Source organism: Podarcis vaucheri, assembly GCF_965113315.1.
Source record: "Podarcis vaucheri genome assembly, chromosome: 2".
NCBI lineage: Eukaryota > Metazoa > Chordata > Lepidosauria > Squamata > Lacertidae > Podarcis > Podarcis vaucheri.
In genome coordinates, this window is record NC_138760.1 from 119,907,994 (window position 1) to 119,932,013 (window position 24,020).

Sequence of the window (24,020 nt, forward strand, 5' to 3'; positions counted from 1 at the left end):
GGCATGCATATTTGTGGTACGACAAGGTTAAAGCACATAAAGCATTTAAAAACCATATTGTTAGGAAAGCATTGTTTAATGTGTGGATCAGATATAAGGATTTATTGGTGGTTGTCACCAATGGAAGCGAAAGCTCAGAAAAAGCTCAATATGGAGGCCAAATGGCCGAAATATTGGGAAATTTTGGAACTAGAAGGAGACAGACTGAAACTGCAGAGTTTTGAGAAACTAAAAAACAAAGTGCAAGACTGGCTTCATTATTTTCAGATAATGGAGGCTTACAATTTGGATAAGAAAGTTGGCTTCCAGGTGGAAAAATCTAAATTGGAAACAGAACTGTTAGAACCCGAAACTAAGATTTTGTCAAAAATGTATAACTTGCTGTTGAAATGGAACACTCAGGATGAGACGGTTAAATCTGCTATGATTAAATGGGCACAAGATGTTGGACATAACATTATGTTTGCCGACTGGGAACAGTTGTGGACCACTGGGATGAAATTTACGGCATGCAATGCCTTAAGAGAAAATATTATGAAAATGATATACAGGTGGTACATGACCCCAGTCAAGCTTGCAAAAATTTATCATTTGCCCGATAATAAATGCTGGAAATGTAAAGAAAACGAAGGTACATTTTTTCACCTTTGGTGAAGGTTTTCTGGGAAATGATTTATAACGAATTGAAAAAGGTATTTAAATATACCTTCTTGAAGAAACCAGAGGCTTTTCCCTTGGGCATGGTCGGCCAGTTGGTGTTAAAAAAGGATAGAACTTTCTTTATGTATGCTACAACAGCAGCAAGAATACTTCTTGCAAAGTATTGGAAGACGCAATATTTACCCACTTTGGAAGAATGGCAGATGAAGTTGATTGACTGTATGGGATTGGCAGAAATGACTGGCAGAATCCATGACCAGGGAAAAGAGTCGGCAGAAGAAGATTGGAAAAAATTCAAGGACTATTTACAGAAATATTGTAAAATTAAGGAATGTTGAATGATGTTGGATTGAAATTAAGTGGTTTCTGGCTGTAATGGTATAAAGGAATATGAAAAAATGGTTTTTTATAAGTAAAAATTGAAGGTTAAAATAACCTAAGATGTTGGATAGAAAATAAGGTGTTTTCTTGTTTTAAAGCTGTAATGCTTTGAGATAAGGATTTGCTGAACAAATAATTCGAACTGGAAATACAAGAAGGAGAGGTATGCGGAGGTCAGGGAAATATGTCATTGAAAAATAAGTTGAGAAATTTATGTGTTTAAATGTTGTTGTTTTCTTTTTGTTTCTATAAAAATTGAAAACTTTAATAAATATCTTTTTTTTAAAAAAAAAATAGAAACTCTTCCCCCCTCCCACTGCCAAAGGCCCTCCCCCCATTGCTTTCTGGGTTCTGGAGACTCTGGTGAGATATCACACGGTCTCTCACCCTCTCTTTCCATTTATTAATTTGTGTTTTGACGAAGGGCTCCAGGCCGCAATCACACAAGTAAGTTGCGTGTGAGTTTTGGGCCGACTGTACTCAACTAAAAAAACTGGTCTCTGATTTTGCTGAATTGCCATATAAGCTTCCCTGAGTAGCAGCAAAAAAAGGAATTTTGGAACTTCCATCTCCATGACAGTGGAGGCTTGGGGGGAGGGGGGGAGGAAAAGGAATCTGAGAGCAGGACTGAGGCTGAGGAAGGTTTTAAGTGATGCCTGTGCAGAATTCTGATTTTATTCAGAAAAGATGATGGTATTGTCTCTAGAAATCTCAATTTGGAGGTAGTAGAGAGAACTACATCGAAACAGGAATGTGTGTGGGGTTGCTGTTGTTTCCTAAATTATTTTCTTGCTTGCACTTCCTGCATCGACAGAAGTAGCCGATTCCCAAGGGAAAGAGAACAGGCAAGTTTGGGGACTGACAGGGAACCCAATCCATCAGTGTCATTTACAAAGCTGGCCAGAGAAGGGAGAGTTGCAACATGATTGACACAAGGGATGGCCAATCACAGTTCTGCAAATAAGGTTTCTTCTTAAGTGCCTGTCAGCTCAGTCCTGAAGAGACTTAATATGTCATAATGGCAATGAATATACACTTGCCTGTCTGCACCCTCAGTCAAGAGAGGCACAGGTTCTCTTTCTTGCCCACGTAAAACAAGGGCTGGAGGGTCTCTCCTGAAAAGGAGGCTGCTAGATATACGTGGAGAAGGGCTGCTGTGTCTGCATCGTAAAAGGACACCCGTCCCCCTTCACAGTTCAGGGTCACTCGGATCCTCTCGGGCTCCTCACATGGAACAGGGGCCTCATGGGGGAAGCATACCTTGTACACACCGTCCCACTTCCCCAAACCCCAGATCCCTTCCGTAGTAGCATAACAGAACTCACCCTTCCTCTTCACAGACTCTCTGGCCACCCCCACGGCCCATTTCTCCTCGCTCCCCACAGTGACTTCCCAGAAATGCCTGCCTTCCCTGAATGCTTCACCTCCCAGCACATAGCCATGTGTGTCAAATCTCTCAGGGTTGTCTGGCAGGTCTTGACGCACTTCTCCCTGTCTCACACTCTTTCGATCCTCAGACAGGATGAGGAGGGGATGTGCTGTGTCTGGATCCAAAGTTATGTTTTCTGTGGGGGCAGATGAGGAAAGAGAAGAGAAACGATGTCAACGTGGAAGTTGGCTTTTCTTTAGCCACATGACAGAAATAGCATCCCCTATGAAATGAACCGGGACTCCAGGGCTCGGCATTTGAGACAGGGATGTTCATCAAGTTCTTAATAATGATTCTCGAAACACTTGCAGTTCTTTCCTTACCCCTACGGTTGTGATTCATGGGTTTCCACTTAATTTTATTTTGATTTCCCACCTGTCACCGTCAATGCAAAGACCCCATCCTGGCTCCACAGACCTGATTGGCTGTATGACTCACATTTATGGAGTGGAAGCATCATGAGAAATTCATTTAAAAATTGGTCATTTTATGTGTTAACATGAATAGAAGTTATAAATATTGCAGCTGTTGTATAAGGGATTATGATGATGACTGGAATGTCATTGAAATCGATAAGATTTTGGAACACAGAAATAAAGAAAATCATCAATTCTAGCACCTTAAATAAGTTATATAATTTGGTATTTGAATGACTTACATTAGAATTGTATTATAAATTGGTATTGTTATAACGATGCTATTATTATAATTGAATTTTTTTTAAAAAAAATAAAAATTGGTCAGGCTGATGGACATTATAAAGAAGATCTGCTCTGCAGTCCTCCCCCCCCCTCCTGCCACGTTAAGGAAAGTAAGTCAAGCAATTTCTTTTTAAAGACACACAGTTGTACAGAGGCCTTTGGGAATTAAATGTGACGTTGGATGTTGCCAGTGCTATTAGTCAATTTTGTGTGTGTGAAAAGTAATGGGTTTTTCTAGTTCATTGTTGTATTTATAAGCCTTTATGCATTTTACTCACTGCTGTTATATTTAAAATTATATTCTGGGATTCTTTTAGACAAGTAAGAGTTTCCTTTATGCTGCCTTCTGCTGCACCTTTTCCAGCTCTTATGATTCCCTTTTTGTGGTGTCCAGGATCAGGCCGGACTGGACTTCTGTCTTCCCACTGAGCCTTTTTCCACATTCTGTGGTGCTATTCTGTCCTGCTCTTTTAAGTTTACTCAGGTTTCTCTAGTCCGCAATCATCTCATGTCTCCCTTTCAATACAAAAACTGAGGGAAGACCCCCATCTTGCAGGGAAGCCGGACCCCTGGAGTTCACACTCAGGCAGCCCCCAGCTCCCTCCACTGACACCAGAACCAATTCACCTTCTAGTCCCCAAAGGTTGCTGCAGCCATTTTCTGAGCTATTTGTGCTCATGCATTTCCCACTCTCACACCTTACTCTCACATATAAGGGGTGGGGATCTTGTATGGCTCAAAGGGATATTTCCCCCTCATGCCTTTGGCGTCACACCACCCCTGTGTCTTATGGAGATTCGGCACAGAAAAGCCATCCATCCTGGGCTGGGGGCTTCCTAAGAGTCTGCAGGATCAGGCCAAGAGCCCCTGTAGCCCAGCAAGCTGCTCTCACGGAACAGATGCCTCTGGGAAATAAGGGGAAATAAGGCATGGAAGGAAGAGCTGCAGTGGCCTGGTCTTTTGAGAAGCAGATCCCATCTCTCCCGAATTAGTGCCTGGGGAAACAGCTGGGGAAACCCAGCTAGATGGTCGGGGTAGAAATAATAAATTATTATTATGATTAAAAGTACCTTTTTGCAGCTGAAGTTCATATTCCACAGTGTCTGGAAGAGAAAAGGGAACAGAGATTTAGCATCACACTATCATTCAGATAACAAACCTGGCAACAATAATATGAATTCGTGAGCTTGTAGCCAGGTGTTGTGGACTACAAGTCCCATCATCCCTAACCACTGGCCACGCCAGCTGGAGATTATGGGAGTTGTAGTTAAAGCTATCTGAAGCTCTCCATACTGGCTATCCCTGCATAACCAGGGCAGGGGTGATGTCATGGTTCAGACCTGCCCAAATCTTGGGAGGAGGAGCAAGACCCCCAGAAGATCTCCCCATCAGCAACAAGGTCCAGACATGCCTGTTCCAGGACGGGAGGCCTCAACCCCAGTCCCCTCTGCTCCTGCCTGGCTCTTGAACGGCCCCCTCCCTCCTGCTCCCCTTACATCAATCTCAGAGCCAAAGGAACAGAGGGAGATGCCCAAAAAGCTGTCGGTGAGGCTACCTGGGAAATGGGTGAGATGCGTGAAAACACCCGAAGCCTGGCTGAGAGATGTGAAGAGGTCAAGGACAACTTTTTACAGACAACTCGCAACTTAAGGGAGGGTTACATTCCTGGAGATTGTGTATAAAGGCAAATAGAGCAAAGTCAGAACGACCCCCGGATTCACCCCTGCCATCTGAGATCTCAAGACGGCCCCATGAGATTTCGCAGGAGCCTTTCAGAGCCCAGTAAGGTCTAAAACGTGATTTGAGTGGTGGCTTAATGCTTCGTGGCAAGAGCTTTCAAGCCCTTTACCTTGCTGACTGGAATCTGGGAGGCTCCCCCAAGATCTCGCAGGAGCTTCCAGAGCCCAACAAGAAGGGTTTATCCTCCTCTTTCAATTGCACAAGAAAAATCAGTTGTGAGTCATCTACATAGGAAAGTGTGGCTTCTAGATATTGAAAGAGAATAAATCTTCCATTTTCCTGGCACTGCTAATGACCTGGAGCATTTCATGAGCAATTTTAAATGTCCAGTATAAAATATTTTCAGCCCTTCTTTACTACCTCTGAATTTTTCCATGACTCCCTCCAGGAAGGGATTTATATCTTTGAAGTCCCAGATCTTCCACTTCAGGGCAGGAGGAAAAGGCACAGGAGGATCCTCTAAGTTCCCCTTCTCCTGAGACCTGGGAGGAGAAGAACAAAGTCAAGCCACCGTCCTTCCAATGCAAGGAGCTTTCTGACAAGGCAAGAGCCTCATTCTGATGATAAAGGCATGATAGATATATCATGAAGACTTGGGAGCAGGGTTTTCCTATGGCAAGAATGAGCATTTTGTTGACGTGTGGATCTAGAGAACACCCAACAAGTTGTAGGAAAACTAAAATATACTGAAGAAAACAGGAATATGAGATTGAAGGTAAAGAAGCTGATATATGCCAAAAAAAAATAAAAAATGAAGAAAAGTGAGCAATACTGGGCCTTTGCACAGAGATTTTAGGACTACACCAGTTTTAGTGAAGCTTTAATGAGGAGAACAAAATAGATTTGGTATATGCATTTCTGAATTATAAGGAAGTGCAGGATGATTTAGAATGGTTTTTGCCATTAAAATTACAGTTGTACTTCAGTTTATGAACTATTAATGAACTATTCGGTATACAAACTCTGCAAAAACGGAAGTAGTTGTCAGAGCTGCTTCCAGATCCCAGCTCACATAGGACCACGCTAGCCAGCGCTCACTTTATAAAAGTCTTTATTGAGTTACAGGTTCCATTTCCGAACTGCAGCGTGCAGCTCTACGTCTTATACGCTAGACCGACGAAGCTCCGTCTGATTCCCCGCCTCCTGCACACCAACTTAATACCCTCGCCTTGCTCCACCTCTTGCGTCTTTCTTTCCTCCTCTGGGTCCCTCTGCCCCCCGGGGTCCCCTCCTTCCTAGACTCTTCTGACGCTGACGACGACCCCCCGGACCCTTCTGCCTCCTTGCGGCGGGCTTTAGGACCTGGCTCCCTCTCCGGGCTGCTTACTGCGCCAGCTTCCGCTGCATTTGAACTTGGCGCGCGTGCCCAACTTTCTACCTTCCTCTTGACCGTTTCCTCGCTCCCTGATGTGGGCGTGACCACTCCTGACTCATGCCCTCCCTCCTGCTGAGAGCCTCCGGCAGCCGATGCCTGGCCCCCTTCCTCCCCGCTGCGCTCAGCTGGGGACGCTGGCCCCGATTTCCAGCTGCTGCTCTCTGAGTCCCCTCTGGTCCCTTCTTCCTGGGGTGTCCCCCTGGGTCCCCCCCCTGCTCTGACCACTGGCGCCCCTTTCTGTGAATCTTCCGATTCACTGGAAAGACTCGGAGATCTCGGGTCGTCATCATCACTCATCCTTCCCTCGGATTCCTCCCCCTCGCTCTCTGTTTCCTCCCTTTCCTGCGTCTCTGCTCCTGAACCCCTGACAGTAGTGTTCCAGTTTGCGAACTTTACCTCGATCTACAAACGGAATCGGAATGGTGGAAGGGCACCAGCGGTGGGAGACCTCATTACGGAAAGCATGCCTTGGTTTAAGAACAGCTTTGGTTCAAGAACGGACTTCAGGAATGGATTAAATTCATAAACCGAGGTACTACTGTATAAATGTATTTTAGCACAGTGGTTATATTGAGAAATGGGGAAAATATTGGAAATCAAAGCAATATTTTTTAAACATGGAAGATTTTCAAAATTCATAAGTTCTTGAAGTTATCTGGAGGACAAGGCTCTCAAGAGGCTACTATTCATGATGGCTGGGCCAAAGGCAGTGGTGCCTCTGAAACCACAGGAGGGGAGCGTCCTCTGGGGCTCAGATCCTGCTCACGAGTTTTGCACTGGCATCTGGTTAGTCACTGTGAAAACAGGATGCTGGACTAAATGGACCGCTGGCCGGATCCAGCAGGGCCCTTTCTCATGTTCTTATGTCTGGGGAAGAACCTGCAGAAACCCGAAATATATCAAATATTTAAGGGTAAGTAATAGTGAAGCCCCTTTGGAATGTCCCCTCGTTTTGTATCAATTGCAGAGTAAATGAATCCATCATGGAAAAGGGAGAAATATGTAACAGAGGGGAATGAGGAATGGCTTCCTTCCTATGATTCTTGATGAGACCAATAGCATCAGAATAAGGCAGGGGTTTTCCATCACTTACCTCTGCAAGAAGCTTCCAATATCCTGGAAGAAAACAAAGAAAGATGTCAGCCATTTCTGCAGTCAGTTATAAATACTAAGCAGCTGAGTGGCAACTGCTGGGAATCACAGGTTTGGAGAGCAGTACTGTTTTTTAGGCTCCTCTGGTTGGCCAATGAGAGAACACAATGCTAGAATGAAGGGGCCTGTGGTTTGATCTATCAGGGCCCCTTTTGCTGCCCCAGGACTGACGCCTTTCACCCTTCATGTACCAATTCTTTTCCTTGCAGCAGCTTTTTGGGGGGCGGGGCTAAGACATGTTATCCTCCTGCTTGTACTATGAAGCAGGACACTCCACCCTCTCGCATCAGGATGAGGCCTCACCTGCAGGAGTTCACTCGCTGGTTCCTGAAGCTTCTCCTCCATCTCCAGGATGAGGCTGTCAAGAGAGGAGAGTTCCCTGGAGAGTCTGGCCAGGTGCTTCTCCCTTTGGGCTGCAATCTCCTTCTCCACCTCTGCCATCTGGGCCAGAATACGTTTCTCTTGTTCTTCCAGAAACTGGTGCAGTCGCTTGAACTCAGCCACCATCTTTTCCCTCTCTGCAACTGTTTGTTTCTGCAGCAAAGAGGTTGAAAGAAGAGAACAGTGGGCCAATATCAGGCATCTAGTCTGCTCTTGAAGGATGAAGAAGCAAGTTATCCAAATTCCCTTGGAAGGCCACTTCTGACATATTCAGCAGAGAAAGAGCTTCGTAAAAACTTACAAGCCCACTCCCTCCTTTAAATGGTCTTTCATGCCCTGTGGGAGATAAGGCTGTTCAAAAATAAACCTCTTTCTGTATTCCATATTTCTCTCCCCCCCCCCACCAGATATTGATTCTAGACTATAGCATTTTTCATCATGAAGAAGTAACAATGGTGCTTACAAGCAGGTCTTGGCTTTCCTTTTCTGTGTTTGCTTTAAATACTAGAATTTTCTCTCTCTCCTTCCTCACATTGTCTAGGCAGCTGCTGATCTGATCCTGAAAAGAAAAGAAAATCCATTACACATTAACAGGGAAGCTGAATCGTATGTTTGCTCCCCGCCCCACATCCCTGGGTCTTTTGCAGAGGTTCCACTTTTTCATCCCAGATGAGGCAGAAATGGGGCTGCCCTATATCAGAGCTGAGAAACATGGGGGTTTTGCTATTTGTCCCTCACACTGAACACACCTCCAACATCTCCCCCCTCCTCTTTATTAAATTAATCCTAGATGTTGTAATCTTTTGTCCCAGGGGAGTTACTGCAGCCTGCATTCAGGGGGTCATTGGGCACACTTGAAATCCCTCAAATAGAAAAATAAATATTTATTATTTATAGTTTCAGAAGTTAAGTCTTATCAGGCTACAAAAGATTCTTGCTCTATAACTCCTTTGGGGCTGCAAGTGGAGAGAATACATTACAAGATTTATTTATTTTTTTGCAAGCCCCTCTTGTCTGCAACTATTCCACTCCCAATAAAGACCCACTGCCTTTTCCTACCTTGTACTCCTGGGACGCCTCCTCTAGAGGAACCACCTCGTGGCTTTTGTGCTCCTTGGATACATTACACACCACACAGATGGGGCTTTGGTCCTCCTTGCAGAACAGCTTCAGGGGCTCCTGGTGCTTCCCGCAGACGCTTCTTTTTCCTTCTCCCTCCTCTTTCCCCCCCAGATGGCTGAATTTCTTGGCTATTTCCACAACATTTGCCAGCTGCTGGTTTCGCCTGATGCTGCTTTGCTCAACATTTTCCCTGCACTGAGGGCAGGAAGCCTCTCCCTCGGATTTCTCCCAGCACTGGACCAGGCAGGATCGGCAGAAGTTGTGCCCGCACTCCGGGATGATCACTGGATCCCTGAAATAATCCAGGCAAATGGAGCAAGTGGCTTCCTCGCGGAGATCCCGGATGGGACCCTCAAAAGCAGCCATGGCTGCTGCCTCGACAGGAAGAAAGAGTTGGTTTCGTTTTCTCTCTTTTCCGTCTGCAAATGGGCGTGCTTCCTTTCCAGGAAATTCAGCTGCGATCACTCAGGATCTCTGCTGCCTTGGAGATGGGTGGAGCTCCGAGCCGCTTTGATATAGTGGAGATATATAGTTTTATATATTTTATTTTAAATGTTTTATTTTAAATGGAATGCTCATTCTTGGTGGCTGCTCTTTTAAGGAGCCATTTCCCTGCGAGAGCTGGTGGAGTTTAATGTTGTTGTCGTTTAACTATCAGCATGTCAGCCTCAGACTACTTTGCAAGCTGATGAATGAATTGCCCCGCCCCTCCCCCCCCCCCGCCTTGCTCCATTGACATCTTCTTTCTAGTTAGCAGCCCCCACATACAGAGGAGAAACAGCCCAGCCCTCCATCCCGGTGCCAGTTTTTAGTGAGTCGTTTTGACAGACTCGTCGCGTCTGATAATGTGCAATAACCTCTGGACTCAGCTAAATGGTATCCAGATATTTGCCAGTCACACCACGGGGCACCTATTAACAGCAGGTGCTTTCAATTAACCCTTTGTTAGTGAATTTTAAGGTCTCAAATATAGAATAAATATTCATAAATGCACACATATCTAAATATATGAACCATGTATCTGAAATACTACGGGAAAGCAATCCTGAAGCCATTTTGACTCCCCCAATGACCTCAAATATTCCTCTGCAGTAAGGGAGGCAAATGGGGAAAGCCTTCCCATTGACTTTTTGCTTGCAATTCCTGTTTTAAGGGCATATTTGTGTATGAATAGGGTGAGACTGTGACCCGGATTCAGGAACTAAAGTATTAACCATCCCAAAAGAATGGCCAGAATGCCCTTTCTTGTTTCCAACTTCAAGCTTCAAAAGGGGGGGTCTGATGTAATCTCAAACAACCTCCCTGTTTCCTCTCCATCCTCTCCACATTAATCCTCCTGCAGTCCAGGTGAATTTTTAAACTGCTCTTCAGGTCCAGCTTCCTCCATTTTTCCCCCATCCACTGATCCCATCTCCAGTCTGTCCATCCTCTCAGAAAAATTAACATTAACCATGGAAACGTTTATCTTTCTTTTTTATTTTTTTGGTGTGAGGGAAGAGTTCTCACTCTTTTCACTTGTGATACTTTTTATCTTTATATACTGCTGAATTATTATTGTTTGGTGGTTGACACATTCCTCATAAAATTCTTTACAAATCACACTTTTAAAAAATTTTCAGTGTTGATGCTCTGAACATTTTTCTCCGATGTATCATTTGATCCATGCTGAAGTGAGAGTCCCCTTCTTAATTTGGGTCTATGTTCAAGTGTAAAAATGAAGACAAATCAATTGAGGCTATTGCAAATCCACCCAAATCTGTTTTCAGTTTCATAATCTGGATTCTTGTGGATTATGATTCCTGCTGCCTGTATGTTGACATTTTGCAGAAGGGTCTGTCACTGAATAAAAGGCTGAAAACTTTTTGGGGTGGATGTTCTGGGAGGAAACCAAAAAAGCAGCATGAGCAACAGTTTATCCCAATGTAACACCAACGTTTTTTGTTGTTTTCATGAAGCCTATATTAATGAGGATTATGATGATAACTGTAACATGAACAGCCTGAGAGGATACCACAAGCCCAAATGGGCATCACAAAGTGGGAAAGGGAGAGGGTTCCTGAGGGATCCTGACCAGGGCTTCAACAGAAGTGCCAGTCATATCATCCGGAAAATCCTCCAGAGCCACTTGGATCCGTCAATCTCTGAGGGTGGACCATTCTCCTGGGTGCCCCACGTCTGCAGGGGGGAAACGGTGCTGGAAAAGCCTAATTTCAACAGGAAGTGATCTGCCCAGGACAACAGACTGAGGTCCATATCTCCCAGTTTCAGATCACTCTCTTCTTCCCCAAGCTCCAGTGTCACCAGCGATATTCATCAGCCCAACAGCATGTTGGGACAGCCCCACAGTTGTCAAGGCAGAACTGTGTCTGGGGCTGCTCAATGAAACCTCCTGGGGCAGAGGCAGTCTACCTCTGAATCAGCTGAAGCTGTGGAGGCGAACAGGAAAGGGCTTTTGGTCTCAAACCCTTTGTCTCGCCAACTTTAAAAGGGTGTGTAAGCCAGTGGCCAGAACCATATGTGTGAAGAAGTCCTTTCTCTAGGCAATTACCAAAACCTAAGAGCTAATCCTGTCATCTCCGGAACTTATCCCAGGGAACTGGGCACAGGGCTGTAGGCTCAATTTCCTCATTCTTGCACAGAGCTCAGAAGAGATTAGAAAGATGTGCTGTTTTTGCGTCCTCTGAGAATTGCCATTTGGGTGACTATGATAAAAATGTTGAATTAAAATGCTTCTCCCTGCCTTTGTGCCCCATCTGTTTGGCACTGGTTGCAATGCTTCCGTTGAAAATGGGGTGGGGAACTATTGCAATTGGCATTCCTTTCATTCCTCCCCTTTCATTTTCCCACAACTGTCTCTGTGTTGAAAAGTAGGGTGTCAATAGGATACCTGCTCTCTCACCGACCTGGCAGATACAGCTGAGACTCACTTCTCTCCTGGTGGTGGGATTCCCACAAATAAAGGGATGGGCAAACTTCAGACTTGGGGGATTTGCTTTCATTTCTAATCCAAATGCCGAGATCCAGAAATGGACCCAGGTGCGAAATACGAGCTTATGCAGGGAAGCCCCTGAAATCTGCTCCTCACTCAAACTGGATTGACTCCTCCTGCGGACATTCAGTCAACACAGGAAGGTCTGAAGAGGAGCTACAACATAGAGAGGAGCTTTGCAGGGAGGGCTTTCAAGCACATCTCTGAAGGGACCCTTGTTAAGATTTAACATTCTGAGTGCACAGTGTGTTGGATTTGGGATGACAAGGCCCAGATTCAAATCCCTTTTGACCAAAACTTTAATGTGCCTCCTTTTTCTAAGTCTCTCAGCTCAGTCTCTTCTACCTCACAGGGTTTCTCTGAGGATAAAACAGATGTTTTAAACAAAAACTGCTCCTTTTCCCCTCTGGGGTACCCAAGAGCCCATACAGAGTCCTTAAGTAGGCTCTCTATCATTAGGAGAAAATAACAGAGGCCAACCAGAGAATATTGAGAAGCAAAGCAGCTTGTAAGCATGATCTTTATTAAACTGCTGCAACAGGGGCCCCACTCACCACAAGCAAGAGGGAGGAGAACCCAGCGCAATGGTGCGCAAGCCCTTATATAGACCAGGGGTCTAACCGGCCCATGGTGACCTCTGCCGCCCCCAGCTGCCCACTCTTAACGGCGCGTCACAGGGCCTGAATTCTGGGTCAATGGCACCTGTGCGCCGGAAATAGTGTGTGCGCATGCATGCTCCAACCCAGAAGAGTTTGTGTGTGCGCACACTCCAGCCCATTCTCTGACGGACGAAGCGTGGACTGGCCCATCGTCCGATAAGCTTGCCGACCCCTGATATAAACTTTTGAAATTGTCCACCCTGCAACTCAAGACCACTCCCCCCCAAAACACCATACATACATCAAAGAAAGAGGCAGTCCCCAGAGGAAATACATGGCGGGGGGGGGGGCGGTCTACTGCAGAAATCCTGTCTGCCAGGATACCTGATAACGGTCACTGATTGCTCTGTTCTCTCCTCAAAAAGTCTTGACAGAAGCTCTTCATTGTCAGAGGGGATTTTGCTACATCGAGGCCAGAAACCTATGTGGGGTTACATTTCTGGGGTCAGCATGCAAAGGCTATATAGCGTAAGTCAAGAAGACCCCCGAAAATGCCCCCCAAGCAACCATCCCACTTGTCCGAAGCCAGAGATCTTGAGAGCTTTATGCAACCTTTCTGGAGGCCGGGGAGAAGGTGGACTTAGAAACTCTTCCCCCCACTGCCAAAGGCCCCCCCCCCCAGCCTTCTGGGCTCTGGAGACTCATCAGTTCAACACAGGAGCAAGAAGAAGTACAATCTTTAATAGAATCAAACATGTTAGCACAGGAAACATATCCCCAAATTCTTCCAGACCCCTTATACAAAAGGATAAGAAGAGGGTATCTCTACAAATGCAGATAAGTATCTAACTGTTCCCTACAAAGCACCTTGGAGAAAATAATTGTATACATACGAATTGACCCCCCCCCCCAAATCTTCCAGATTGTCACCGTTCTCTTTTCAGAACTTCTGACAGAGGCTCTTCACTGTCGGAGGGGATTTTGTTACATCGAGGCCCAAAACCTATGTGGGGATTACGTTTCTGGGGTCAGCATGCAAAGGGAAGATAGTGCAAGCCAGGAAGACCCCCCAAAATGCCCCCACTTGTCTGAAGCCAGAGATCTTGTCCTTTCTGGAGGCCGGTAAGCAAGGTGGACTTAGAAACTCTTCCCCCCTCCCACTGCCAAAGGCCCTCCCCCCATTGCTTTCTGGGTTCTGGAGACTCTGGTGAGATATCACATGGTCTATCACCCTCTCTTTCCATTTATTAATTTGTGTTTTGGCGAAGGGCTCCAGGCTGCGATCACACAAGTAAGTTGTGTGTGAGTTTTGGGCCGACTGTACCCAACTAAAAAAACTGGTCTCTGATTTTGCTGAATTGCCATATAAGCTTCCCTGAGTAGCAGCAAAAAAAGGAATTTTGGAACTTCCATCTCCATGACAGTGGAGGCTTGGGGGGGAGGAAAAGGAATCTGAGAGCAGGATTGAGGCTGAGGAAGGTTTTAAGTGATGCCTGTGCAGAATTCTCATTTTATTCAGAAAAGATGATGGTATTGTCTCTAGAAATCTCAAGTTGGAGGTAGTAGAGAGAACTACATCGAAACAGGAATGTGTGTGGGGTTGCTGTTGTTTCCTAAATTATTTTCTTCCTTCCCCCTTTGCACTTCCTGCATCGACAGAAGTAGCCGATTCCCAAGGGAAAGAGAACAGGCAAGTTTGGGGACTGACAGGGAATCCAATCCATCAGTGTCATTTACAAAGCTGGCCAGAGAAGGGAGAGTTGCATCATGATTGACACAAGGGATGGCCAATCACAGTTCTGCAAATAAGGTTTCTTCTTAAGTGCCTGTCAGCTCAGTCCTGAAGAGGAGAATGAATGTGTCATAATGGCAATGAATATACCCTTGTCTGTCTGCACCCTCAGTCAAGAGAGTCTCAGGTTCTCTTTCTTCCTCACGTAAAACAAGGGCTGGAGGGTCTCTCCTGAGAAGGGGGCTGCCGGATATGTGTGGAGAAGGGCTGCTGTATCAGCATCGTAAAAGGACACCCGTCCCCCTTCACAGTTCAGGGTCACTCGGATCCTCTCGGGCTCCTCACATGGAACAGGGGCCTCATGGGTGGAGCATACCTTGTACACACCGTCCCACTTCCCCAAACCCCAGATCCCTTCCGTAGTAGCATAACAGAACTCACCCTTCCTCTTCACAGACTTTCTGGACACCCCCACCGCCCACCTCTCCTCTCTTCCCACAATGACTTCCCAGAAATATCTGCCTTCCTTGAATGCCTCACATCCCAGCACATAGCCATATGTGTCAAATCTCTCAGGGTTGTCTGGCAGGTCTTGACGCACTTCTCCCTGTCTCACACTCTTTCGATCCTCAGACAGGATGAGGCTGGGATGTGCTGTGTCTGGATCCAAAGTTATGTTTTCTGTGGGGGCAGATTAGGAAAGAGAAGAGAAACGATGTCAACGTGGAAGTTGGCTTTTCTTTAGCCACATGACAGAAATAGCATCCCCTCTGAAATGAACAGGGACTCCATGGCTTTGCATTCGAGAGAGGGATGTTCATCAAGTTCTTAATAAGGATTCTCGAAACACTTGCAGTTCTTTCCTTACCCCTACGGTTGTGATTCATGGGTTTCCACTTAATTTTATTTTGATTTCATATGTGATTTTGAACTGTATTTTAACCAATCATGTGATTATGTGTTTTTGATGTATTCTATTTGGTGTTAGCCACCCTGAGCCCAGTCTTGGCCAGGGATGGCAGGGTATAAATAAATATTATTATTATTATTATTCCAAGGGTTTGAAGTACTTAACACACATTACCTACATAGAACCATTGCAAGAACCCTGTAAGTTAAGTCAATCTTAGCATGCCCATTTTTCAGATAGGAGGACTGAGGCTGACAATGGCGTGTCTAAGCCCACCCCCACCCCCACCATTCATGGCAGAAGGGAGTCAAAGCAGCGACTCCCTAATTCACATCAATCTTTTACCTCACATCACATGCCAGACCATTCTTGACAGGCCAGGTAAAACTGGCAGCAGGTGCTCTCACCCTCCTTGTAACCACCACTCAAGTTTTGGTTACATATTTAATGTAATTTTATAGCCCATCCTTCCAGATAGATTATAAAAAGAACAACAATACCCAAAAAGGTATTTCTGGGCTCTGATTGACACTCCCTGTCTAAAATGTCCTGCTTGGGATTCCTGAAGCAAGAACAAACATGATTATCTCTTGTGTTTGGTTAGAGTATTGCAGAAAATTGATAGTTCTGTCCTTTAAATTGACATCTATTACATAGTTGACATGAATGTCTTCCTTTTGCTCTGACTTGATTTAATGCATTTATTGTTGCAATCCCAAGACAAGGGGCCTTTTTTAAAGCCAAACCCAGTAAAACCTAGGAAGTGCCATTCCCACCTGTCACCGTCAATGCAAAGACCCCATCCTGGCTCCACAGACCTGATTGGCTGTATGACTCACATTTATGGAGTGGAAGCATCATGAGAAATTCATTTAAAAATTGGTCATTTTATGTGTTAACATGAATAGAAGTTATAAATATTGCAGCTGTTGTATAAGGGATTATGATGATGACTGGAATGTCATTGAAATCGATAAGATTTTGGAACACAGAAATAAAGAAAATCATCAATTCTAGCACCTTAAATAAGTTATATAATTTGGTATTTGAATGACTTACATTAGAATTGTATTATAAATTGGTATTCCTGGGGCTTCCTAAGAGTCTGCAGGATCAGGCCAAGAGCCCCTCTAACCCAGCAAGCTGCTCTCACGGAACAAATGCCTCTGGGAAATAAGGGGAAAATAAGGCATGGAAGGAAGAGCTGCAGTGGCCTGGTCTTTTGAGAAGCGGATACCATCTCTCCTGAATTTGTGCCTGGGGAAACAGCTGGGGAAACCCAGCTAGATGGTCGTGGTATAAATAATAAATTATTATTATGATTAAAAGTACCTTTTTGCAGCTGAAGTTCATATTCCACAGTGTCTGGAAGAGAAAAGGGAACAGAGATTTAGCATCACACTATCATTCAGACAACAAACCTGGCAACAATAATATGAACTCATGAGCTTGTAGCCAGGTGTTGTGGACTACAAGTCCCATCATCCCTAACCACTGGCCACGCCAGCTGGAGATTATGGGAGTTGTAGTTAAAGCTATCTGAAGCTCTCCATACTGGCTATTCCTGCATGAACAGGGCAGGGGTGATGTCATGGTTCAGACCTGCCCAAATCTTGGGAGGAGGAGCAGGACCCCCAGAAGATCTCCCCATCAGCAACAAGATCCAGACATGCCTGTTCCAGGATGGGAGGCCTCAACCCCAGTCCCCTCTGCTCCTGGCTGGCTCCTGGACAGCCCCCCTCCTTCCCTCCTTCTGCCCCCCTTACATCTATCTCAGGGCCAAAGGAACAGAGGAGATGCCCAAAAAGCTGTAGGTGAGGCTACTTGAGAAATGGGTGAGATGCGTGAAAACACCCGAAGCCTGGCTGAGAGATGTGAAGAGGTCAAGGACAACTTTTTACAGACAACTCGCAACTTAAGGGAGGGTTACATTCCTGGAGATTGTGTATAAAGGCAAATAGAGCAAAGTCAGAACGACCCCCGGATTCACCCCTGCCATCTGAGATCTCAAGACGGCCCCATGAGATTTCGCAGGAGCCTTTCAGAGCCCAGTAAGGTCTTAAACGTGATTTGAGTGGTGGCTAAATGCTTCGTGGCAAGAGCTTTCAAGCCTTTTACCTTGCTGACTGGAATCTGGGAGGCTCCCCCAAGATCTCGCAGGAGCTTCCAGAGCCCAGCAAGAAGGGTTTATCCTCTTTCAATTGCACAAGAAAAATCAGTTGTGAGTCATCTACATGGGAAAGTGTGGCTTCTAGATATTGAAAGAGAATAAATCTTCCATTTTCCTGGCACTGCTAATGACCTGGAGCATTTCATGAGCAATTTTAAATGTCCAGTATAAAATATTTTCAGCCCTTCTTTACTACCTCTGAATTTCTTCATGACTCCCTCCAGGAAGGGATTTATATCTTTGAAGTCCCAGATCTTCCACTTCAGGGCAGGAGGAAAAGCCACAGGAGGATCCTCTAAGTCCTCCTCCTGAGACCTGGGAGGAGAAGAACAAAGTCAAGCCTCCATTCTTCTAATGCAAGGAGCTTTCAGACAAGGCAAGAGTCTGATGATAAAGGCATGATAGATATATCATGAAGACTTGGGGGCAGGGTTTTCCTATGGCAAGAATGAGCATTTTGTCGACGTGTGGATCTAGAGAACACCCAACAAGTTGTAGGAAAACTAAAATATACTGAAGGAAACAGGAATATGAGATTGAAGGTAAAGAAGCTGATATATGCAAAAAAAATTGAAGAAAAGTGAGCAATACTGGGCCATTGCACAGAGATTTTAGGACTACACCAGTTTTAGTGAAGCTTTAATGAGGAGAACAAAATAGATTTGGTATATGCATTTCTGAATTATAAGGAAGAGCAGAATGATTTAGAATGGCTTTTGCCATTAACATTACAGTTGTACTTCAGTTTATGAACTATTAATGAACTATTCGGTTTACAAACTCTGCAAAAACGGAAGTAGTGTTCCCGTTTGCGTACTTTACCTCGATCTACAAACAGAATCGGAATGGTGGAAGGGCACCAGCGGTGGGAGGCCTCATTACGGAAAGCATGCCTTGGTTTAATAACAGCTTTGGTTTAAGAACGGACTTCAGGAATGGATTAAGTTCATAAACCGAGGTACTACTGTATAAATGTATTTTAGCACAGTGGTTATATTGAGAAATGGGGGAAATATTGGAAATTAAAGCAATATTTTTTAAACATGAATTTCAAAATTCATGACTTTTTGAAGTTGTCTGGAGGACAAGGCTCTCAGCGGCTACTCTTCACCACGGCTGGGCCAAAGGCAGTGGCGCCTCTGAAACCACAGGAGGGGAGCGTCCTCTGGGGCTCAGATCCTGCTCACGAGTTTTGCACTGGCATCTGGTTAGTCACTGTGAAAACAGGATGCTGGACTAAATGGACCACTGGCCGGATCCAGCAGGGCCCTTTCTCATGTTCTTATGTCTGGGGAAGAACCTGCAGAAACCTGAAATATGTCAAATATTCACTGGTAAGTTATAGTGAAGATATTTACAAGCCCGTTTGGGATGTCCCCTCATTTTGTATCAATTACAGAGTAAATGAATCCATCAAGGAAAAGGCAGAAATATGTAATGGAGGAGAATGAGGAATGGCTTCCTTCCTATGATTGTAGATGAGACTAATAGCTAGGAAAATGTGTCCCTGTTTTTGTCTGTTATCTTGTGGAATGGATGATGGAGTCCTAAGCTATTTCTGGAAGGAGGAATTGGAGAGCGAGTTTCTTACCCGTTAAACAGGAACTTTTGTGGCATCAGAATAAGGAAGGGGTTTTCCCATCACTTACCTCTGCAAGAAGCTTCCGATATCCTGGAGGGAAAGAACGAAAGATGTCAGTGGAGGCATTTCTTCAGTCAGTTGTAAATACTAAGCAGCTGAGTGGCAACTGCTGGGGATCACAGGTTTGGAGAGCACTACTGGTTTTTAGGCTTCTCAGAGACCTCTGGTTGGCCAATGAGAGAACACGATGCTAGAATGAAGGGGCCTGTGGTTTGATCTAGCAGGGCCCCTTCTGCGACCCCAGGACCGACGCCTTACACCCTTCATGTACTGTTTTCATTCCAGCAACATTTTAATGTGACTAAGAAATGCCTACAGTCTGAAGCAGTACACTTCACCCTCTCGCATCAGGATGAGGCCTCACCTGCAGGAGTTCACTCGCTGGTTCCTGAAGCTTCTCCTCCATCTCCCGGATGAGGCTGTCAAGAGAGGAGAGTTCCCTGGAGAGTCTGGCCAGGTGCCCCTCCCTTTGGGCTGCAATCTCCTTCTCCACTTCTGCCATCTGGGCCAGAATACCTTTCTCCTGTTCTTCCAGAAACTGGTGCAGTCGCTTGAACTCAGCCACCATCTTTTCCCTCTCTGCACCTGTTTGTTTCTGCAGCAGAAAAAAAAACAGAAAAAGGAAGAGAACATATCAGGCATATAGTCTAATGTTGCAGGATGAAAATACCAGTTATCAGAATTCCCCTGGAAGAGCATGTGTGACACTTTAGAGAGATCACTCCAGCCGAGAAAGAACTTCGTAAAAACTTACAACCCCCCCCCCCCAATAATAAGCGACAAAGAAAGAATGATAAGGATAATTCAGATTAAATGGGAGCAGGAAGGTATGATCCATCCAAACACAGCCCAAGAACTGATGAAGATATATTAAAATAGAAAAGTATAAAGAATTAAGTAGAAAATTTTTATTAAAATGGTATGGAACTCCGGCACAAATGGTGTATATAGTGAAAGGGTTTAGTCCCAAATGCTGGCATTGTGGTCAGGAAAAAGGACTAAATTCACACATGTGGTGGGAATGTAATCTGCTTAAGGAATATTGGCAAAAGATTATAAAGGTAATTTCTGGGTTATTTCAAATAAACATAGAAGTTAATAGGGATTTGTTATTTTGGGGAATACTGGGAAATAACAAAGTAAAAAGTAATAAGCAAGAGTTGTACAAGATTATGATTCTAGCTGGAATGGCAGTTATGAAGAAGGAAGGCCTGAGGGGGGGGGTTGGAGGGGGGAAAGGTAAAGTGAATGGTATTTTGAATGGATTTTGTTATGTAAGCCCTTTTTAAGAAACTATATATATTAATGTTATGTAGGTATGCACTGTAGTATGAATGAATTGTGTTTTGTATTCTTTGTTTATAGAATATATATAATAATGTTATGTTACTAAGCAAATTTAATAAAACAGTTTTTAAAAACGGGGGGGGGGGACCAAGCCCACCCCCTCCTTCAAATGGTCTTTCGTGCTCTGTGGAGATCAGGCTGTTCAAAAACAAACCTCTTTTTGTATTTCATATTCATTCCCACCCCCCCAGATATTGATTCTAGACTATATCATTTTTCATCTTGAAGCAGTAACAATGGTGCTTACGAGCAGGTCTTGGCTTTCCTTTTCTGTGTCTGCTTTAAATATGAGAATTTTCTCTCTCTCCTTCCTCAGGTTGGCCAGGCAGCTGCTGATCTGATCCTGAAAAGAAAACAAAATCCAAGTTGGGCTGCGCTACACATTAACAGGCAAGCTGAACCCTATGTTTGCTCCCTGCCCCACATCTCTGGGTCTTTTGCAGAGGTTCCCCTTTTTCATCCCAGAGGAGGCAGAAATGGGGCTGCCCTATATCAAGAGGTGAGAAACATGGGGGGTTTGCTATTTATCCCCCACACTGAACACACTTCCAACATTTCCCCCCTCCTTTTTATTAAATTAACCCTAGATGTTGCAATCTTTCCTCCCAGGGGAGTTACTGCAGCCTGCACTTTAATCCCTCAAAAAGAAAAATGTTTATTGTATAAGGTTTCAGAAGTTTAGTTTTATCAGGCTGCACAAGATCTCTTGCTGGAGGATTCCTTTTGGGCTGCAAGAGGAGAGAATACATTACAACATTTTATATTTATTTTTTATTTTGCAAGCCCCTCTTGTCTGCAGCTATTCCACCCCAAGAAAGACCCACTGCCTTTTCCCACCTTGTACTCCTGGGACGCCTCCTCCAGAGGAACCGCCTCGTGGCTTTTGTGCTCCTTAGATACATTACACAAGACACAGATGGGGCTTTGGTCCTCCTTGCAGAAGAGCTTCAGGGGCTCCTGGTGCTTCTCGCAGACCCTCCCCTTTCCTTCTCCCTCCTTTTTCCCGCCCAGATGACTGAATTTCTTGGCTATTTCCACAAAATTTGCCAGCTGCTGGTTTCGCCTGATGCTGCTTTGCTCCACTGTTTCCCTGCACTGAGGGCAGGAAGCCTCTCCCTCGGGTTTCCTCCAGCACTGGACCAGGCAGGATCGGCAGAAGTTGTGCCCACACTCCGGGATGATCACTGGATCCCTGAAATAATCCAGGCAAATGGAGCAAGTGGCTTCCTCGCAGAGATCCCGGACGGGACCACCAGAAGCAGCCATGGCGAAGTCACCGGGATGAGGGAGCTGGTTTCGTTTTCTCTCTTTTGCGTCAGCAAATGGGAGGGTTTCCTTTCCAGGAAATTCAGATGTGATTACTCAGGATCCCTGCTGCCTTGGAGTTTAAGCAATCATTTCCCTGTGGGAGCTGGGGGAGTTTCTCGTTGTTTTTGTTTCCTATCAGCATGTCAGCCTCAGACAACTTTGCAAACTAATGAATGAACTGCCGTCCCCCTCCCCCGCCTTCCTCCATTCACTCTCATCTTTCTAGTTAGCAGCCCCCACATACAGAGGAGGAACAGCCCAGACCTCCATCCCGGTGCCAGTTTTTAGTGAGTCGTTTTGACAAAATCGCCAGCGTCTGATAATGTGCAATACAGTGGTACCTCAGGTTAAGTACTTAATTCCTTCCGGAGGTCTGTACTTAACCTGAAACTGTTCTTAACCTGAAGCACCCCTTTAGCTAATGAGGCCTCCTGCTGCCGCCGTGCCTCCGGAGCCCGATTTCTGTTTTTATCCTGAAACAAAGTTCTTAACCCGAATCACTATTTCTGGGTTAGCAGAGTCTGTAACCTGAAGCGTCTGTAACCTGAGGTACCACTGTAATAACCTCTGGAACCCACTCTGCAAACCGCCTTTGCAAACGTATCTCACCTAAATAGTATCCAGATACTTGCCAATCACATCACAGGGCAGTTATTACCAGCATCTTTCCCTTAGCCCCAGAGCCGCCTTTCCCATAGGGGTTAGTGGTGCGTTGCCCCAGGGCCCCTCAGGGGTGCCGCAGCAAGGGGGGGGGCTGCACGGCCTCTCCTTTCCCTGCATGCCTGCCAGCTGCGCCCCACCAACCATAAGGCTGGTGGGCGTGAATCTTCCCTCCAAAACCTCTGCGGGGATCGCTCTGCTCTCAAGGCGGCTTGGGAGGGGCACAACTTCACTCCCAAATCTCTGTGGGGATCGCTCTCCTGTAACGGCATTGGGGAGAGTTGCGCCCCCCCCCATGGCTGGCAGGTGGAGCTACTGCCACCCCAACATTATCCCTGGTAATTTGGGGGCGCTGGGCCAATATTTGCACCCCAGTGCCGCATCTGCTTAGCCCCGTTTTCTCAGTGAAGGCAGCCCTTTGTTTGCATTATTATTATTATTATTATTATTATTATACTGCCATATACCTGGAGGTCTCAGGGCGGTTCACAGAAAAAATCACAACATATATGATCAGAATAAAAACAACAACCCAATAACACCTCGCCAAAAGAGCCACATTTTAAAAGGATATAGTATGTCAAACAGGTCAAATGAACACCTGATTAAAAAGGAACGGTTTTGCCTGGTGCCTAAAGGTCTATAATGAAGGCGCCAGGCAAACTTCCCTGCAGGGGAGAGCATTCCACAGACACGGAGCCACTGCAGAGAAGGCCCCGTTCTCCTGTTGCCATGAGATGAATGCAGCCCTTTCTCACTTTATTCAGAGAGGACATGAACCAAACAAGTGACTCCTTCGGGAAAGCTGCCTGGGGGAGGGACAAGAGGTGGGCTTCCTCTCCCGATTGACCCAACAGCAAGCCAATCAGTGCTGTGTAGAAAGCTGGTCTGAGAAGGGAGAGTTGCACCAGGACTGACACAAGGGCCGGCCAATCTCGGTCCTGCACATAGGGCTTCTCCCTGGAGAGAAAGAAGGGCTGGAGGGTCTCTCCTGAGAAGGTGGATGCTGGGAATGCATGGAGAAGGGCTGCTGGATCTGCATCGTGAAAGGACACTTCAGAGTTCAGGGTCCCTCGGATCCTCAAGCAGGGACAGAGCAGGGTCATCAGGAGGAAGGAGGGCCCTATTCACCTTCCCATTTCCCCACCTCCCAGACCCCATCCTCAGGACAAGGAGCGAACTTGCCCTTCCTCTTCATAGACTTCCTGTGCCCCCTACAGCCCAATGCCCCTCACTCCCTACAGTGACCTCCCAGATATGTCTGCCCACTGTGATCCCCTCTTGCCCCAGCACATGGGGACGTGTGTGTCTAATCTCTCAGGATTGTTGGGGAGATCTGGATCCGCATCTCCATCTCTCACACTCTCTTGATCCTCAGACAGGATGAGGCAGGATCCAAAGTTGCGTTTTCTGGGGGGCAGATGAGGAAAGAGGACAGAAACAGCAGGAGCTCAGAGATGAACTTTTCTTTAGACCCATGACAGAAATTTCATTCCCGCTCCACAAGTTCTCAGTTATAATTCTTGAAACCACCTGTTCTTTCAGGTGATCAAAGCACTTCAAGCGCATTATCTGCTCAGAATCCTTACATGGACCCTGTATGTTAAGACACTTTTATCGTCCTCATTTTTCAAGCGGAAAGTCTGAGGCTGACAGAACACGAGGCCCCCGTTTCCAACTCCCCCCAGAACTGGCTCAGGCAGGCTCTGCAAAAGTTGTGCC

General features: G+C 45.7%; 3 protein-coding genes across 4 annotated transcripts in view; all 3 read right to left on the reverse strand.

Annotated features, from left to right (window-relative positions):
* Positions 1 to 9,421, reverse strand: part of LOC309527523 (uncharacterized protein) — a 29,617-nt gene extending 20,196 nt beyond the window's left edge. Inside the window, exons 1-7 of the mRNA XM_082214349.1 lie at positions 8,879 to 9,421; positions 8,283 to 8,378; positions 7,742 to 7,972; positions 7,380 to 7,402; positions 5,272 to 5,393; positions 4,242 to 4,274; positions 2,101 to 2,606 (exon numbers count right to left, since the gene is read on the reverse strand). Of these exons, the coding sequence (XP_082070475.1) occupies positions 2,101 to 2,606; positions 4,242 to 4,274; positions 5,272 to 5,393; positions 7,380 to 7,402; positions 7,742 to 7,972; positions 8,283 to 8,378; positions 8,879 to 9,307 (1,440 nt within the window). The 5' untranslated portion in view covers positions 9,308 to 9,421. The remainder of the gene's footprint in view (positions 1 to 2,100; positions 2,607 to 4,241; positions 4,275 to 5,271; positions 5,394 to 7,379; positions 7,403 to 7,741; positions 7,973 to 8,282; positions 8,379 to 8,878) is intronic.
* The window catches only part of LOC309524957 (E3 ubiquitin-protein ligase TRIM7-like), an 80,483-nt gene that overhangs the window by 20,356 nt on the left and 36,107 nt on the right, over positions 1 to 24,020 (reverse strand). For both annotated transcript variants that reach the window (XR_014216035.1, XR_014216036.1), the window contains one exon: positions 14,267 to 14,303. The gene's annotated coding sequence lies outside the window, so the exon portion shown is untranslated. The remainder of the gene's footprint in view (positions 1 to 14,266; positions 14,304 to 24,020) is intronic.
* Positions 14,082 to 21,630, reverse strand: LOC309524959 (zinc finger protein RFP-like). Its single transcript, XM_082210223.1, has 7 exons — positions 21,168 to 21,630; positions 20,578 to 20,673; positions 19,348 to 19,578; positions 18,991 to 19,013; positions 17,538 to 17,656; positions 16,504 to 16,536; positions 14,082 to 14,942 (listed from the first exon to the last, which is right to left on the reverse strand). The coding sequence occupies exons 1-7, from the start codon at positions 21,594 to 21,596 to the stop codon at positions 14,434 to 14,436; spliced, it is 1,440 nt and encodes a 479-aa protein (XP_082066349.1). The 5' UTR covers positions 21,597 to 21,630; the 3' UTR covers positions 14,082 to 14,433.

What these genes read in the sequence shown, in the direction of transcription:
- LOC309524959 (XM_082210223.1), bottom strand. Translation starts at nt 21,596, where the DNA reads ATGGCTGCTTCTGGTGGTCCCGTCCGGGATCTCTGCGAGGAAGCCACT. An exon ending in AGGAAAGCCAAGACCTGCTC is followed by an intron (nt 19,579 to 20,577) that starts GTAAGCACCATT and finishes TTTCTGCTGCAG; the next exon opens with AAACAAACAGGTGCAGAGAG. An exon ending in CAGCGAGTGAACTCCTGCAG is followed by an intron (nt 19,014 to 19,347) that starts GTGAGGCCTCAT and finishes CTTTCCCTCCAG; the next exon opens with GATATCGGAAGCTTCTTGCA.